The 16108-nt window shown below is 46.9% G+C and overlaps 3 protein-coding genes across 11 annotated transcripts in view; 2 read left to right on the top strand and 1 right to left on the bottom strand.

Annotated features, from left to right (window-relative positions):
* Positions 1 to 2716: 2716 nt before the first annotated feature.
* Positions 2717 to 7959, top strand: LMLN2 (leishmanolysin like peptidase 2). The gene is given in 17 exon segments (XM_032621727.1): positions 2717 to 2789; positions 2792 to 3025; positions 3150 to 3243; positions 3335 to 3386; positions 3589 to 3756; positions 4436 to 4558; positions 4762 to 4846; positions 4989 to 5057; positions 5060 to 5365; positions 5542 to 5611; positions 5680 to 5776; positions 5882 to 6047; positions 6050 to 6153; positions 6544 to 6649; positions 6652 to 6747; positions 6923 to 7121; positions 7749 to 7959. Coding segments are annotated over 17 exon segments (2253 nt in total).
* A 169-nt stretch (positions 7960 to 8128) lies between these two features.
* Positions 8129 to 10906, bottom strand: C2H14orf119 (chromosome 2 C14orf119 homolog). 3 transcript variants are annotated; one of them, XM_032619567.1, is made up of 3 exons: positions 10712 to 10906; positions 9722 to 9887; positions 8129 to 9292 (listed from the first exon to the last, which is right to left on the bottom strand). In XM_032619567.1, exon 3 carries the CDS (start codon positions 9289 to 9291, stop codon positions 8863 to 8865), a length of 429 nt encoding a protein of 142 aa, XP_032475458.1. In that variant the 5' UTR covers position 9292; positions 9722 to 9887; positions 10712 to 10906; the 3' UTR covers positions 8129 to 8862. The 3 variants fall into 3 exon arrangements, with proteins under 3 accessions (XP_032475458.1, XP_032475440.1, XP_032475449.1); XM_032619549.1 differs by lacking the exon at positions 9722 to 9887 and having other exon boundaries at positions 10403 to 10906; XM_032619558.1 differs by lacking the exon at positions 9722 to 9887.
* A 126-nt stretch (positions 10907 to 11032) lies between these two features.
* The window catches only part of ACIN1 (apoptotic chromatin condensation inducer 1), a 33324-nt gene continuing 28248 nt past the window's right edge, over positions 11033 to 16108 (top strand). For 3 of the 7 annotated variants that reach the window (XM_032619477.1, XM_032619487.1, XM_032619524.1), the window contains exons 1-4: positions 11165 to 11359; positions 12763 to 12828; positions 14778 to 14889; positions 15312 to 15431. In XM_032619477.1, coding sequence (XP_032475368.1) covers positions 11180 to 11359; positions 12763 to 12828; positions 14778 to 14889; positions 15312 to 15431 — 478 coding nt within the window. In that variant the 5' untranslated portion in view covers positions 11165 to 11179. Of the gene's footprint in view, positions 11360 to 12762; positions 12829 to 14777; positions 14890 to 15311; positions 15432 to 16108 lie in introns of all 7 variants that reach the window. The other 4 variants (XM_032619495.1, XM_032619466.1, XM_032619505.1 and 1 more) reach the window with 3 other exon arrangements.

Raw genomic sequence — 16108 nt, 5'->3', positions numbered from 1 at the left:
TTTCTTCTGAGAGGCAGAGATGAATCAGACTCAGCCCCTGCCCATGGTCTGGTAGGGAAACAAGCACAAAAAATAAATGTCAGGGACTTCCCTGGTGGCGTAGTGGTTAAGAATCCACCTCGCGGGCTTCCCTCGTGGCACAGTGGTTGAGAGTCCGCCTGCCGATGCAGAGGACATGGGTTCATGCCCCGGTCCGGGAAGATCCCACATGCCACAGAGCAGCTAGGTCTGTGAGCCATGGCCACTGAGCCTGCACGTCCGGAGCCTGTGCTCCACAACGGAAGAGGCCATAACAGTGAGAGGCCCACGTACCACAAAAAAAAAAAAAAAAGAATCCACCTCCTAATGCAGGGGACACGGGTTCGAGTCCTGGTCGAGGAAGATCCCACATGCCGCAGAGCAACTAAGCCCATGCGCCACAACTACTGAGCCTGCGCTCTAGAGCCTGTGAGCCACAACTACTGAGCCCACGTGCGGCAACTACTGCAGTCTGCGTGCCTAGAGCCTGTGCTCCGCAACAAGAGAAGCCACAGCAATTAGAAGCCCACGCACCGCAAGGAAGAGTAGCCCCCACTCGCTGCAACTAGAGAAAGCTCGCTCACAGCAACGAAGACCCAACACAACCAAAAATCAAATAAATCAATTTATTTAAAAAAAATGTCAGGAGAATGTAATAAGTGCTACTTCAAAGATGTGAAAGAAATGCTCTAGGAGATCAGAGGATATGCAAACTCTGCCTGGGGGGAGTAAAGAAAAGTCTCCACAGGCAGATAAACCTCTCAGCTGGATCTCGAAAGATGAGGAAGGATTTGCCTGGCAAAGGCAGGAAAGAGGTATTCCAGCCAAAGGAACACGAGGTGTTTCTTGTGCTGCTTCTGCTAGAAGGTCTGAAGTTCTGCAAGCTGGTGTGAAGTTAGGATGAACCCCTACCCCGGCAGGGGCACGCCCTATCCCAGTAAGGCCACAAGGGGGCAGCGAAGCATTAAGAGAGGTGGAGGATGGGGCCCAGAAAACCTAAAGAGAGCCTCACAGACCTCCAGTCCCTTGGGCAAGCCCTGACCGGGAGGGTTTTCCCCAGACTGGGCCGGCCCAGCCAGGAGAAAAAAAAAAAACAAAAAGACTCTGACACTTGGAGAAAAAGACTGGGTTTGTCTTAGAAAAAGAATAAATTCCTCTTAGTATGTCCTCTAACACATGTTGGTAAAAGCAGAATAATTCCTCACTGAGTTGAAAGTGTCTGTGGAATACATCCTCTTGACTTAGTATTTACCATGGTCTAGACACTGTTCTTGGCACTTTACAAATCTTCACTTTCTCGTAACAACCCTAGCAGGTGAAGTACAGTCACCCCCCTTTTGCAAGTGGGAACACTGAGGCATTGGGCCCAAGTTACACTGATACAAAGTAGCAGAGTTGGTTTGGCTCCAGAGTTTGGAGGCCTCCCTTGCAAGGGGTAGCTCCAGCCACAGCCCTAGTGTGTAAAAGCATAAAACCCAGCCCTCCCAACGCCCCCCGCCCCCTGGAAGTCAGTAGTCCTGTAAACTCTAGTCCTTGTCCATCACTAACGAGCTCTGTTCTCTTACGTCACTTCACCCCCGACCGGCATCTTCAAAAGCTAAATCATGGGGTTAAGCTCTGTTCCTTCACCCACAAACTGGTGAGTAGGCCCTCTGGGCTGTGCTGAGTGCCGTGGATACCAAGATGGGTGGGAAACAGGCTTGAGGGACTGTGGGATGTGGAGGGGGAGCCTCGGAGCTACAGTTACAGCAGAGGGTGACAAGCTAGGAGGCAGGGGAGAGGCCCCTCCCGCCTCTGGCCGGTGTGGAATTTGGGCAGGAGGTGTTAAGAAAGGCTTCCCAGAGTAATTACAGGGAAGGTAGGAATTATCCAGACAGGCAGGGAAGGAGGGGATCCAGGCAGGGGAAAGAGGATGTGAAAGCACAGCATGAGCAGAGAAAGCAAAGGGTGTCCTAAGAGCTCGGTCAGAACATCTTTGAACATCTATTAATGTCAATTTTCAGAGTTTACTTCTCCTCCTGACGTGCCAATAAGCAGCTTCTGCGAAGCCTCACAGAATGTGCTAACACAAGAGCCTCTCACAGGAGGTGGTAGCCAAGCCACACGTGTTTAAATGGTGAGCGCCTAAGTGCCCTACACAGGTGGAAGAGATGCCTAAAAGCCTTGAAGTTTGGAGTTCACCCAGTTCTGACATGGGGGCTAGTGGAGTGCAAAAGCCTTGTTTGTCCACCTCCAATGAGATAGGCAGGCATCTGTGAAGCAAAGAATGCCCCCCCCACACCATTATGTTAACCCCAGTTTTTTAGTTCTGAGAAGGTTCCAAGGTTGTCCACTCAGAATGGCAGAAGAATCAGGCTGAGACGTAAGAGGGATAGGAGAGTTCCTTCATGGATGAGGCAGGCTTCTCTTTGGAAAGGTCAGTTGAGGCCTCAGGAATGAATACTGCCCCTCTCCAGCTCTCTACTTCTGGCACCCCAGGGAGGACAGGTGGGGGGCTGCAGCTTTGGCCCTTGTAGTAGTTCACATCGGACCTCTTGGCAGGAGCTATAGATTTACTCAACAACACTCAAATATTGACAAAATAACACAAGCATGGTGGAGGAGCTTTGGAGAGAGATGATCAAGAGAGGAAAGCCAGAAATAAGTAAGGCGGGGAAAAAGGGAGTAGAAGACTGGATCCAGGGAAGTCTATGGAAAGATGTTTGCAAGACGTTGCTGCTGCAGCTGCTCCCCCTGGGGGGCTGCCACAAGCAGGTGTCTACATGACAAGACATACGTTTGAGCTTTCTCAGACCCTGTTTCTCCCAACTTCCCCCAAATTTCTGTTCTTCCTCCCTCACCCTCCCTGGCTCCCAGGATCCTCAACCCCTCCAAATCCAAACCTGCCATAGCGGAGATCCTATACCAGAGGGAGCTTGAGGTCCTGAGGGAGGCAGGGTGAGAGGGGGATCCCAAGACCTGGCGGCAGGGAGAGAGGCTGCTCAGCGGCTCCAGGGTGTCCTAGCAGGTGAGTGGGAGAGCAGAGGGCTCCGGAGGACTGAGGGGCAGTGAGGGCTAGTGCAGCAAGACCACACAGAAAAGAAACTGACGTCTAGGATGTTGAGGTGAAACTGATCTCTTGTCTTGTTAAGCCCCTTCAAGGCAAGGACCCCTGCTTCTGCGTCGAGACCCTGCACAGTACTGCCATGCTGTCTGAGGAGACCCAGACACCCCAAACTACCACAGGTGAGTTCATGTCATTGAGAGTGTATACAGTACCTCTTCAGGGATACCCAGAAATGTCTCCAGCTCACCTGCAGGTATTCATTCTTGCCAGGTGCAGCCTCTTGAAACCAGGATACCAAGGACAGAGTTGCTTGGGGGCCAAGGTGAGAATGACTTAGCAGATTTGGGGATCTGAAGATCTCTAGCTTGCCTAGATCTCTACAAGACCACCAGCATCAGAATTACTTAAGGTGCTTCTTAACAGTGCAGATCCCTGAGCCCCCTCTCCCCATGACAATTTATTAAATCAGAGACTGGAGGAGAGCAGGGGAGAAGACTCCCTATTCTAAACGTCCACTAAGCTAGATGTGACATTTCACTCGCTGTCACATCCCTGATGCCCATCTCCGTGGTTATGCCTTGTGGCCAGAGCAGGAGCCCTCACAGCTAATCCAGCCAGGTGGGTCTGGGGTCCAAAACACTGATTTTCTCCTGTATGTGTGGGTTGCCCACACTTCCAAGTGCCACCAAGAGGTGAGGTTCAAATCAAATTCCTTTGCCCAGCTCTGCTTCTCAATCTTAAATGTCATGGGAAAGGGTAGGGAGCATACAAGCAGTTTTTATTAAATTGGACTTCCCTGGTGGCGCAGTGGTTAAGAAACCACCTGCCAACGCAGGGGACACAGGTTTGATCCCTGGTCCGGGAAGATCCCACATGCCGCGGAGCAACTCAGCCCGTGTGCCACAACTACTGAGCCTGCTCTCTAGAGCCCACGAGCCACAACTACTGAGCCCATGTGCCACAACTACTGAAGCCCGCGTGCCTAGAGCCCGTGCTCTGCAGCAAAAGAAGCCACCGCAATAAGAAGCCCACGCGCCGGGACGAAGAGTAGCCCCCGCTCGCCGCAACTAGAGAAAGCCTGCGTAGCAACGAAGACCCAATGCAGCCAAAAATAAAGTTAAATAAATAAAAAATTTTAAAATAGATAAATAAAATCCCACAAGCCACATGGCACAGCCCCCCCCCGAAAAATTGTGCGTATTGGGGGTAACTTGGGGCATGCTGATGAAGTTTGGTTGGGAGCTGAAAAACCTCCAAGCCATCCCTTGGTACCACCCCTGCCAAGTTTCCTGGGCCTCCATTTTCAGGAAGACTTCCGCGTTACCCCAGACCCCTCCTTTCCGCCCTCACCTTGTCCTGGCCCGTCCACAGCCCTCCATCGTAACCTATGCTGCCTGCTGCCAGCTGGACTCAGAAGACAGGCCCCTTGCTGGTACGACTGTCTTCTGTGCCCATCTCACCAACCCCAGCCTCAGCCACAGTGACATGGTCATGGTGACTGCTGCATGATGAATAGGAAGAAGCAAACAGGTTGGGGAGGGAGCACAGGTCACTCAGCTTCCCATGAAGTGGAAGGACCTCCTCAGGGTGCAATAGAAGGTGCCTCCAGCTCTAAGAAGAGCTGATTGGGCAGAGGGGCGAGAGAGTGCAGTCCGTCCTACTGCGGTCCCCTTCACTCTGCAGTCATTTGTCCTCAGGCCACACTCCATGAACTGCTCCATGCCCTGGGTTTCTCTGGACAGCTCTTTGAGACATGGAGGGATTGCCCTTCAGGACTCAGAGGTAAATGAGAGGAATGAGGGCAATGTCTCCTCACAACATCAACCAGAGAGAACCACTGTTCTCTCACCAACTCCTTCCTTTCAACTCTTCCTGACCCTTCTGAGGTCTCCCTCTCCTCAGATGCCTTCTTCCCTTTCTATACTCAGCGAGAACTGTTCTACAAGTCAACAAGTGACAAGGCGAGATGAGTGGGGACAGCTGCTTCTCACCACAGCCTGGCCCAACACTTGGGACTGCTAGGGGTTTCACTGGGCACTCCCTTGGAAGAAGAGGTGAGGATGAGAACACTTTGGGGTGATGGAAGGAAGAGGGAACGGTCAGGTGGCACCAGCTATCTTTTCCCAAGGGGCTCTTTGTCTTCACACTGGGAGGCCTGACTACTCCAGAACTGTATAATGACTGCTACCTACGATGGCGCCCAGCACACTCGGCTTGACCCACTCACTCTCGCTGCCTTCAAAGACTCAGGCTGGTACCAGGTCAACCACAGCACTGCAGAGGAGCTGTTGTGGGGCTGGGGTGAGAAATAAAGGAGAATTGCAGAGGGCACTCATGACCCGAGTCAGCTTGGGGGGAGTGAGAGAGGTTGGAAGGGATTATCTGCTGCTAAAGTGTAATTGAAGCTGTGAGCACGGCTGGCCCTGACGGGTCTGGGGGCTTCATTTCTTCTGAGGGCTCTTCTATCTCTCAAGCAGGGTCTGGCCTGGAATTTGGCCTGGTGACCACCTGTGGAAATGGCACCTCAGACTTCTTCTGTACTGGTAAGTGCGTGTGCTGAGGGGCTGCACAGCTGCCAGTGATTCTAGTGTCACTCTACCATCCCCTACACACAGCAGACTGGGCTGCCACTACCTGCACCTGGACAAGGGAAGCTGCTCCTCAGACCTCATGCTGGAAGGCTGATGCAGGTATCAGCTCTTGGCCAATGGGGTGGGTAGACTAGAGAATGGGGAATGAAACCGAGTGGGGCTGGAGAGGAGTCTCCTTCTAAGGCATCTGGACAAACACTATTCTACCTTCTGCCCTGCCCTTCAGAGTGAATGCTGGAGGAAGGAAAATGGATTCCCACCTGGGGCGGAGAATCCCCATGGGGAGATCTACCATCCCCATAGTTGTTGCTTCCTTGCCAACCTCACTTCACAGATGCTTCCTGGGGACAAGATCAGGCATCCCTCTCAGATCCCACACCTCAGGGAAGCAAACCCCCTGGCCACTGCTACTTACATCAGTGCACAGAGAGGGGAGTGTACAAGGTGCAGGTGGAAGGATCACCCTGGGTCCCGTGCCTTCCAGGAAAGGCTATTCAGGTGGGTATCAGAAGTGGAATAGCTGTAGCACACTGGCAAAAAGTTTGGAAGTGCTCTTATGGTAGTACCATCCAATGTGTTTTGATGTTCATTAAATTTTTTATTATTATTGGAGTATGGTTGATTTACAATATTATATTAGTTTCAGATGTACAACATAGTGATTCAATATTTTTATAGATTATACTCCATTTAAAGTTATTATAAAATATGGGCTCTATACCTTGTGCTGTACAATATATCCCTGTAGCTTATTTATTGATGTTCATCTATTTTTTACTAAGTACCCTACTGAGTCCATGAATCTGATTTAGAATGTACATTTTCCTTAGGAGGGCTTGAGCAGGTGACTGAGGCTATAACTATACCCTGCTACATATTTCTTTGTAGATACCTGGGAACAATGGCCATCTCTTCTGTCCCTGGGGTTGGCTCTGTTAGACAAATGAAGGTACCGATGCTATCAATATTACTTACCCACCTATAAGTCTTTCAACCTGACCTATTATTTAGCTGGGCCCCCCCCCCCCCCAGGCCACTCCCTGAGGAAGGAAGAGGGCGAAGAGCTAACTGAAGCAGTTCTACAAGGCTCTGGTGAGCACTGGTGGGTAAATCAATGGTTCAGGCTAAGGGTTTATACAGTGGGCCAAGGAGAATGTTCAAGTCCTTTACTTGATAACCCTCCTCTAAAGACCTTCCGTTCATCCCAGTCCCAAGCCTGCACCTGTTTCATGAGATATACTCTTCCAGGGACTATACTTCCATTAAGAGATCCAAACGTCCATTTGGCGCTATTTCCACAGTCTCTTGATTACCACCAGTCTGGTCTTCACTGTGCATATGTGGAAATCCCCCGGCTGCCAAGGGCCTTCAGTTGGTATGCTGCACAGGGTCCTGACCCTGACTCTCTGGAAGAAACCTCCAGAAGTATATTATGGAGGAGCCACCTTTACCATAGAATACAGCAAGTAAGATAACATTCCAGGGAGTTTTCTTTCAAATTCCTGGAATCCAGATATTTGAAACTATATTAAGCACTCATTCATACATACACTGTCCTATACAGTTAATATTTCAGAAAACAAGGATCCCTAACATGGTGCCTATCACCATGGGACACCTCTCCCCCCAGCAGTAATAAGAGTTCACCTATCTCTAGGACATAGGGCTCCTAGTCCCCTTCTTTTCTTTTTAATGAATTTTTTTTTCTTTTTTGGCCACACCACGCAGCCTGCGAGATCTTAGTTCCCTGACCGTGGATCTAACCTGGGCCCCCTGTAGTGGAAGCACAGAATCCTAACCATTGGACGGCCAGGGAATTCCCCTTTCTTTTCTTAAGCACTACCCAGGCAACTTGCCTGAACACTATAGTCTTAACTCTTCCCCTAAGCCATTTCCTCCTTCCAACAATTTAAGTTGCTGGCAGTCTTGGATCTTGGTCTTCTTCCTTTCAGGTTCTATATCCCCTTATTGATTTCCCGTTCAGCTTACTGTTTGGATGAAGAATGAGTTCTAGGTGTTAAAATAAAGGTAGGGCACTGCACCTCCTAGGCCTAGGCATTATTCCAGGCCAAATATTACCCCTACATCCCTAGGTTTCTAGTTACCTCAGACCATAATCCTTCCATGACCCACCTCAGTCTGTCCATGGGACTCTGCCTAATGTCGCTTATCCTGGTGGTTGCACTGGGAACCATGGCCTATCAGAAACGAGCTACTCTTCAGGTGGGACCTTCTGCCCCTTACCATTCACTAGAGCCCCAAGGTGCAACAGGGGGCCCAGTTGGAGGAATGAGGGAGGTGTGATGTTACCCAGAGCATGACACAGGTTAGGGCAGAGATGATTTCTTAGGAGAAACTGGATGGAAAGTTGATCTATTGTCTATACTTAAGTTCTACTTTTCTCAGAATGCCTCCTTCTGTGTATATCAACATTACACTAGCCTTGCAATGAAAAAAAGGTAAAGACTTACGGTTCTGAAAATCTGTTCTTTATTTTGATACAAAAAATAAACCCTTCAACCTGTAAAGAATGTCACTTGTTTTCATACTGTTGTAAAGCAAACTTATAGAATAGGAACATCTGCTACCAGCTCCAAGGATGTCATGTATACTTTAGAAAAAAATCATTGCTACTTGGATTCAAACCAACATCTGTGTGGAGGAAGGAGTAGCTAATTATCTCCACCTCCTGATTTTTCCATAACTTTACTAAATCATCACTAGGAAAGCTAGTAGTTGGGATATCACATAATTATGCCAGAATTTGGTAACAGTGGTGAAAGCAGCCATCTGAATCCAGCTAAATTATAAGAACATGACCTTTTATTGTCCTTCTCTCGTTTCTGGAGTAGAAGGGCTCTATTTTATACCCTTATGGGCCGGCAGTAGGCTTGAGTTATAATGTGTAGATTCCTTTCGGTTATAGTTGTAAAAGAAGCCTTTAAATTCTTGAGGGTTTGACATCTCTTGGAAGGAAGTAAGCTAGGAGACAGACTGCTGATCTGGATTTGCTTAGATGGAAAACATTTACACTAGGACTCCAGTTGATCGGCTGTTGAAATCACCAGGCCTGTATTGGTCAGCGAGTTCAGTCAGCTGATAGGAACACCATCCCCAGGCCTTTAAGTGATACATTTGAAGTTCTCTTAGTAAAGTTGTGGCCTCGGCTCCATTAGCTCTGGTTATCTTCTTTGATTTTAATGCCTATCAGTCTTTACCAGCGGTAGCAGCCACTGCTTGGTAAAACTTTGCCACGAAGTCTGGCTCACTGACCTCCAGCTGCCTGACAAATTCATTGCGCTCCTGCTCAGCCCAACCTCGAAACCACTGATCCCAAAGACGTAGCTGGCACTCAAAGATACAAGGTGGTCGGTCTGCTCCAGACACGCTAAGCTGCTCCAGACTTTCCAGCAGTGGCTGCAATTTTCCCGGTACTGCCTTAGCTACCAGGTCCTGTAGGAAATGTTCACGCTGAGGACCTGACCAGCTGGCAAACCAGTGAAGAATACACTTCATCTCCTGGGAAGTGATGTAAGACATTGGGGGAGGGGAAGAGTTAGAAATATTGTCTGGTACCGAGGGTAAGGGAGAAGGGAAGGGTAGCGGCATCGAAGAGGAAGATGATCCCAGTGGCATCCTGAAACATAAGAGCACTGTTATATACTCTCTGGATAGAGCAACCAAAATACAGCTTCCCAACAACACAGAATCTTATTACACTCAATCAACGTCTACAAAGAAAATTACTTTTCACCAATTTGGTTTACAGAAAAACAACAGGGTCCTTTATTTAGGTTATTATCCAACTTAGACAAGGTACTCAAGAATAACCTAATTTCATTATTTGCCAACCTTCCTCTCTCGTTTTCAAACCCATTACCCTTCCCAACCACTGCCTCCCTCCATCATTCTTATAAACAATCCAAAAATAACCAAAGCATTCCTTGTTCATTCTTTACCACCTAATTCTATGTTCCAGATTCAGTAAAGGAAAAAAAACAACGATTAATATTGGTCCAACACATCTTCCCTAAAATGAAAAAAAGGTACACATTTTTTAATTTACCAAGCAGCTGGTCAGGGCCTAGATGCTAATCATTCCAGAGCTATCAACAGAAGGAAAAAAAAGAAAGGGAAAACATCATGTATGACGAAAGAGCCTTCTCCGCAATGTGCATGTAGCCTCTGAAATATGCCAAGAACTTCATAACTCCATTATTTTCTTATATTTCCTGTAAAGCACCAGGAAAAATTAAAGAGCAGAGTTAGTGAAGGCGCCTTGTCCAAAATAATATAACAAAGTAAGAAAAACAGAAGAAGCCAAGTGTTTATTCAGTACTGAAAAAACAGTCTAATTGGTTTGTTGGCTTAGGGATCTAACAACTGTTATACTGTTGTAGCTGTGTGACAATTCATATGTCTGAACAATTTTCCTTCATGTTTAATATAATACCTATTGATGACTTGCCATTGATTCGCATCACTAATGCAACTGGAAGGTCAGCCAACATGAATAGTTTTCAAATCCCACAGTTTGAATCTCTAACAAGGAAAACAAACTACTTGTTTACGACCTATTTTACTGTTTGTGTTTCTTCTGCTCTAAGTTGGAGTGTTTGTAGTGACAAAGAAAGGAACCCCGAAGCAAATTAACATCAGTTCTGTACCAAAACGGTCCAGCCGAGGTTGCCTTTTCACAGTGGTCCTACAAGAAGCAATTCCTCCTAAAGGAATTTTATTCTCTTACTCGGAGAAAGGGCTAACTTTTCCCGAGTCTTGCGACATGGCTTCCACGGCAAGCTCAAGTTCAATTACCACGAATTAGTTCACAGGCTGGGTCGAAAGACACGGTGCTGCCACTTGCCACTTCGGAGGCCACGGAGCCTGGTATTCTGTGGTCCCAAAGAGCAACGTAGCCTTAGATGGGAGTGGCGGGGATTCGGAGGATGGGAGGCGGCAGCTGTTTCCGTAGGGGAGCGGGAGGCTTGCCCTACTAAGGGTAGCCCGTAATCACCGAGTCTGACCCGGCCCAGGGAGGTAGTTCTACCCCGCTTACCTCCCCTTTCCTCTCACAGGGCACCCGGAGACCGTCACAAGAGTGTTTAGACTTCAACTATCGCCGCCGCTTCCAGGTTTCCTAAAAACCCTAACGAGGGCCAGCCGGGAAGCCCACGCACTTCCGGTCCCAGACCAGCCCCAAACACCCAAGCGCCACAGCGTCTCAGCCTTAGGTCCGGAGATAGCCGAATAATTCCGATTATGGTTATGCCAGAGTCGAGAGCTTCCGAACAGATTCGATTCAAAGCCTCGGTAAGACGAAGAGAACCGAGCTCTGAAAGCAGGATGAGGGAGGGGGAGCGACTAGGAGGATGGAAAGAACCAATTGGTGCCGATGTGGAGACGGAAACACCCGAGAATTTCCGGAGGAACCCGGGGAGTTCTGAGTGGTAATCGAGGGGTTGACTATGGAAGTGGGCGGGGCCAACTCGGTACGTTCGAAGGGCGTTGGCGGAAATTACCGAAGATGCCCGAAGCCGTCGGAACGGACCCGAGTACCTCACGCAAGATGGCGGAGCTGGAGGAGGTGACTCTGGACGGGAAGCCTCTTCAGGCGCTGCGGGTGACCGACCTGAAGGCCGCACTGGAGCAGCGAGGCCTAGCCAAGAGCGGGCAGAAGAGTGCCCTGGTCAAGCGGCTCAAAGGGGTGAGTAGACGGCGTTGCCGGGGTGTCGGAGGGGAGCTGACCCGGTAGAGCCGAGTCTCTGCCGCGGCGCAGGCGCAGTGTCCGAGCTCGGCGCGAGCTCGCTCAGGCCGCCAGCGCCAGCCTCCGGATCCGCGCGCACGGTGGTTGGGGAGGCTCGCGCTGGAGTGGAAATAGCGCTGGTTCCCGCCTTAACGGTAGCGGCGCGATCCCAAAATGGGAGGGTGCGCGCTACTCTCCCGGAGTGTCTTAAGCTCCTTCCTCCTCCCCCACCCCCTCCTTGTTTGTGTCTGTGGTTTCGGCGCATGCGCTGCAGAAGGAGTTAAATCCCACTACAACCACCGGCGTTGCTGGCCTGAGGGGGGCGAGATGGGCTAGGTCGGAGTTAGGTGTTTAGTTGGGCAGAGAGGTCGAGGGGTTGGTATCGGTATCGCAAAGAATAGAATTGGGGTAGGGCAAAAATGTCTGCTTGATTAGATTAGGAGGTGAGATGAAGAGAAACCTTGATCTGAAGGGACTTGGTTAGGGAGGGGTGTATAATTTATAGGGCGTCCAGAAGCAATTCGGGTGGATAAGAATTTGGTGATTATTGATGAGAGAGGTGAGGCGGGCTGGTATATGTTGGGGTTTTGAATCGGTTTGAGTAGATTAGGGTGGGATTGTCAAGAGGTAGATGGATGGATTGGTGTGTATAGGTTTGGTGTAAGCGGAGGGATGGTGTGGATTTCTTGGTTTTAATTAGGGTAAGTTAGGATACGTGAAGAGTAACAGATTCGGGCTGGGCTGGCTCAAGGGTTAAGTTGGCAAACCGTTGCTTACATTGAAGCTGACAGTTCCGTGTGTGGAGGGATTGGATCAGGACACAGTTTATAGAGTCTGTGGTCATTTTGTTCTGTAGCCTCCTCTGAAATTCTTATAAATTTGGTAAATCTAGGTGCCACTCTTTTGGAAACGATGCAAGTTCACTCAAGTACATGTAGTCCTGGGTGACTGACCAAGGAATTCAGTCAGGCCAAAACCATGTTGGTTTCATGTATTTGAACCTGGTTTGAATATTTGAAGTGAAGGGCCAGATTTAGAAGGGACACTAGTCAGAAGTGCAGAAGATAATAGGGATTGTAGTACTGGTTCTGTCACTGTCACTGATTTTATTGCATAGCCAGATTTTCCCAATATGCCTGCATTTTACATCTGTACATTTGGGAGCAGTAACCATGGCTACCTTTAAGGGTCTTCTGAAGACGAATGAGGACGGAATTAGTAAAGGGCTTTTAGGTGCCTGGAAGAGGAGTACAGTTTAAGTGTGTACGGTTAGTCATTGCTTTTGATGAAGAGATTGGGGGAGGGTTTTTTTGTTTTTGGTTTTTTTCCTCCTGGTTTCTGACTTTTGCCCTTCTCTATACCAGGCTCTAATGCTAGAAAATTTACAGAAACACTCAACACCCCATGCTGCATTCCAGCCAAATTCCCAGGTAAGAAAGAAGGTTCACTAGAAGGGGGGGCTCTTTGGATGCACGGAGACATGGAAGGACATGATGTTGTATATTTGATGCTTGATTTCTCACCAATATTTTCCTCAGTTCCCTGGGTTGAAAATGTTTTCATACTAGGACAGTTGAATTCTAATAAAGAATTCACGAATCAGAAGAGCTGTTAGTTAATTTCTGATTCTTGAAATGGTGTGTTCAGAAAGATGTGGCTCTAGTTGATTAAGTGGAGTACAAGGATCTGAAGGCATTTGTTTGACATCAATTTGGAAAAAGTAGTTGATGTCTTTGAATGTAGATATGAGTAGACAATCAACAGGGCAATATAGGAAAATACTTGCTGATCAAGAAGAATTCTTGTGTTGACATAGATTTTCCAAGAATTCAGTCCTTTGGAAATCATCCACCATTACTAGTTTTAATATTAACTGTGCAGTTACTCCTAAACGTCATTAATTGCTGTTACTTTGGGCAAGAAACTTAACCTTTGGAGGCCTTGGCTTCCTCAGTTTCCCTGTGTGTAAGATGAGAAAGAGTTGGACTAGATCCATAGTTTTATAACTACTCTGTTGGGATCTTGTGGAGCTGCTTTTGGAGGCTTCCTAGAGAAAATTTCTTCCCAAATGAGCAGGGGTTCACATTCCCCTCTTAAACGAGATTAGATCTACTTCTGTCTGCTTTGAATATTGAGTTTCTGCATAAGATTTCTTTGGAAGAAATCATTCCCAGTTTCAAAAAAAAAAGTCTTAGGCTGTGTGGTCTCCTAAGATTCTTTTCAGCTTTTAACATCCCCTCATTATATTGTGTCATGCGCTTAAAGGAAAAATCCAGGTCTTTGTTAGTGCAGTGGTGTGCAGCTCCAGTACTAGATGAAGTCCCAAGATACAGTGGAAAAACAAGAGAGCTTTCCTACTCCCTGGTTATTAGCTCATGAAGCTGAAAGTATAATCTAACTAGCTTACAGAGGTTAAGTATTTTAACAAGCATAAGAAACTGCATAAGTTAATCACTTTACCATTCTATTCCTTTTGCTGATTACATTTGCAACTTTGAAGTTTTGCTTTTATTAACATAGGTTTTTTGCAACAAATACATACATTCTCTAATACTTGCAACCCACGCTTCATCAGTGTCCACTGACTACCAAGAGACTCATCTCTATTTTAGGGGGAAAAAAAAACATTTACCACGCTTAGGAAAGATGACTAATGACATAGAAAGTATTTATTCAGATTTTTTTCCTTTTTCTGGAGTTCTAATAGGACTTGCTAAGCAAGAAGCTTCTCGGGAAGAGGACTTGTGAAGAGAAAGCTGAAGGGCAGAAGAGTGACATGGGAGTCTGTGTTGCAGAAAAAAATGGGAAAAGGGATTAAGCTCCTGGATTTTAAAAATTGTTACCAAAGGTTTCTTCTCACCCAAAGAAAATGGAGTTAGAACTCTGTCTAAATGCTGAATCCCTTTTCTTAGTCTCTTGCTTTCAGGCTTTTAAGTCTAGTAGTTGAATTTTGGAGATGTTTAACAAAATTTTTCTGGATAGGTGGAGGTTGATCTTTTGTGTGAACAAAAGATGAATTAGTATGAACTAGTATTTTTTTCCTTCAGTTTTTGATATTATTGAAAGGAAAATTTAGATTATCTTTATATAATTTAGATTATCTAAAAATTTAGGCTAAAAGGCATAATTTTATAGGAATTTTTATTTTTTTTAATTATTTGTGTATCAGTCTTTGGCTGGGAGCTGAATATTTAAAATAAAAAATTATGTGTGCAGTTCCTCTTTGCCATCTTTTGTGAATCGTAGGGCTATATATTTTGGTCCTCAACTTAGGAGTAGCTTAGAAAAGGGCCCTCCAACATTTTCCGTATCTTTCCATGGAATTTTGTACCTCCTGGTTTGTTTTCCTAGACTATCTTTTTCCATGTCTTCTACACAGATTGGCGAGGAAATGAGCCAGAACAGTTTCATAAAGCAGTATCTGGAAAAGCAGCAGGAGCTGCTTAGGCAGCGTCTGGAACGTGAAGCTCGAGAAGCTGCAGAACTTGAAGGTAAGCCCAGACTGTCACTTCTTACAAGGAGTTCTTCCTGCTTATTCCTTTCAATGAGTAGATGGGCCTGTTTCACTAGGCAGTTTCAGGAATATAAGTCAGGCTGAGACTGCCAGTTATTTGCTTTGGTAGTTTATGGAGCCAAGTGAGTTACTATTTACCTTTTGTCAGGGAAGAAGACACTTAATTTGACTGTCTTGACTAGAAGAGGATTCCTGCCAACAGGAAGAGTTATAAGTAAATTAAGCTACCCTTTAGATGAACAAGAGCCTTATCTTAGGGAGTTTTTCTCTATGGACAGTGCTCTTTTTAGTATATACTCTGTATCCGTGACTTTGCCTGACCTCCTTCACTCCTCTACATATTCCCACATGCTGAGCCCTTCACTCCCTCCCTGCCCCGACCCAATCTGTACTTTGCAGAAGCTTCAGCTGAGTCGGAGGACGAGATGATCCATCCCGAGGGAGTGGCTTCCCTGCTGCCTCCTGACTTTCAGAGCAGCCTGGAGAGACCAGAGCTGGAGCTCAGCAGACATTCACCCAGTACGTATCTCCCTCCCCACTGCGCTGTTTTGTCAATCCTGCGTAGTTGGTGGGGGGAGGTAGTTACACCTCCTTTCATGCTAAGCCTCCATTAAAGTCCCAGGGCAATTCTGTGACAGTGTTATTTGACATCTGTTTTTCATGGAAATTATGTCCTTTTCGAAGTCTGCGTTCACCTCTATGTTGTGTTGACCTCTCAGAGTATTTTATGAGGCAGTCTGATTTTTCTTCTCATCTGTATACCTCTCTAACTTCCTCTGCCTCTGAATTCAGCAACAGTCACAACTCTTTTTCATCTCTTCACCAATTGTATATATTGTGTGTTACACATCCAGTCATCCCCCCAAATGGGCATCTGCAGTTTATTAATTCATTCAACAAGTTTTTACAAGTAAAAACTTGCCTGTTGTATGTCAGGCATGTGCTAGGCACCAGGAATATAGTAGAGAAAAAGACAAGTCTCTGTCATAATGAAACATACAGTCTAGTGAGGAGATAGACATTAAACAAATTATTACATAATTAACTAGAGTTATGCTGTGTACTATGAGAGGCAGTGCAGAGTATTATTTGAGCATATTACGGGGAGCTCAAACCCAGTGTGTGGAATTGGTTCAGGTAAGATTAATTTTTTTCACATTTAAAAAAATGTTAAGCACCCACTTTTGCATAGTGTC

This window comes from Phocoena sinus, chromosome 2, assembly GCF_008692025.1.
Source record: "Phocoena sinus isolate mPhoSin1 chromosome 2, mPhoSin1.pri, whole genome shotgun sequence".
Taxonomy (NCBI): domain Eukaryota; kingdom Metazoa; phylum Chordata; class Mammalia; order Artiodactyla; family Phocoenidae; genus Phocoena; species Phocoena sinus.
Note: the sequence above shows the minus strand (reverse complement) of the source record. Positions and strands in the feature narration are given on the sequence as shown.

Bases quoted from the DNA above. Each gene is read 5' to 3' on its own strand.
- C2H14orf119 (XM_032619549.1), bottom strand. From the start codon at position 10,440: ATGTCGCAAGACTCGGGAAAAGTTAGCCCTTTCTCCGA. The intron at 9,293-10,402 runs GTAAGAGAATAA...CTTATGTTTCAG, and splicing joins AAAGTTAGCCCTTTCTCCGA to GATGCCACTGGGATCATCTT.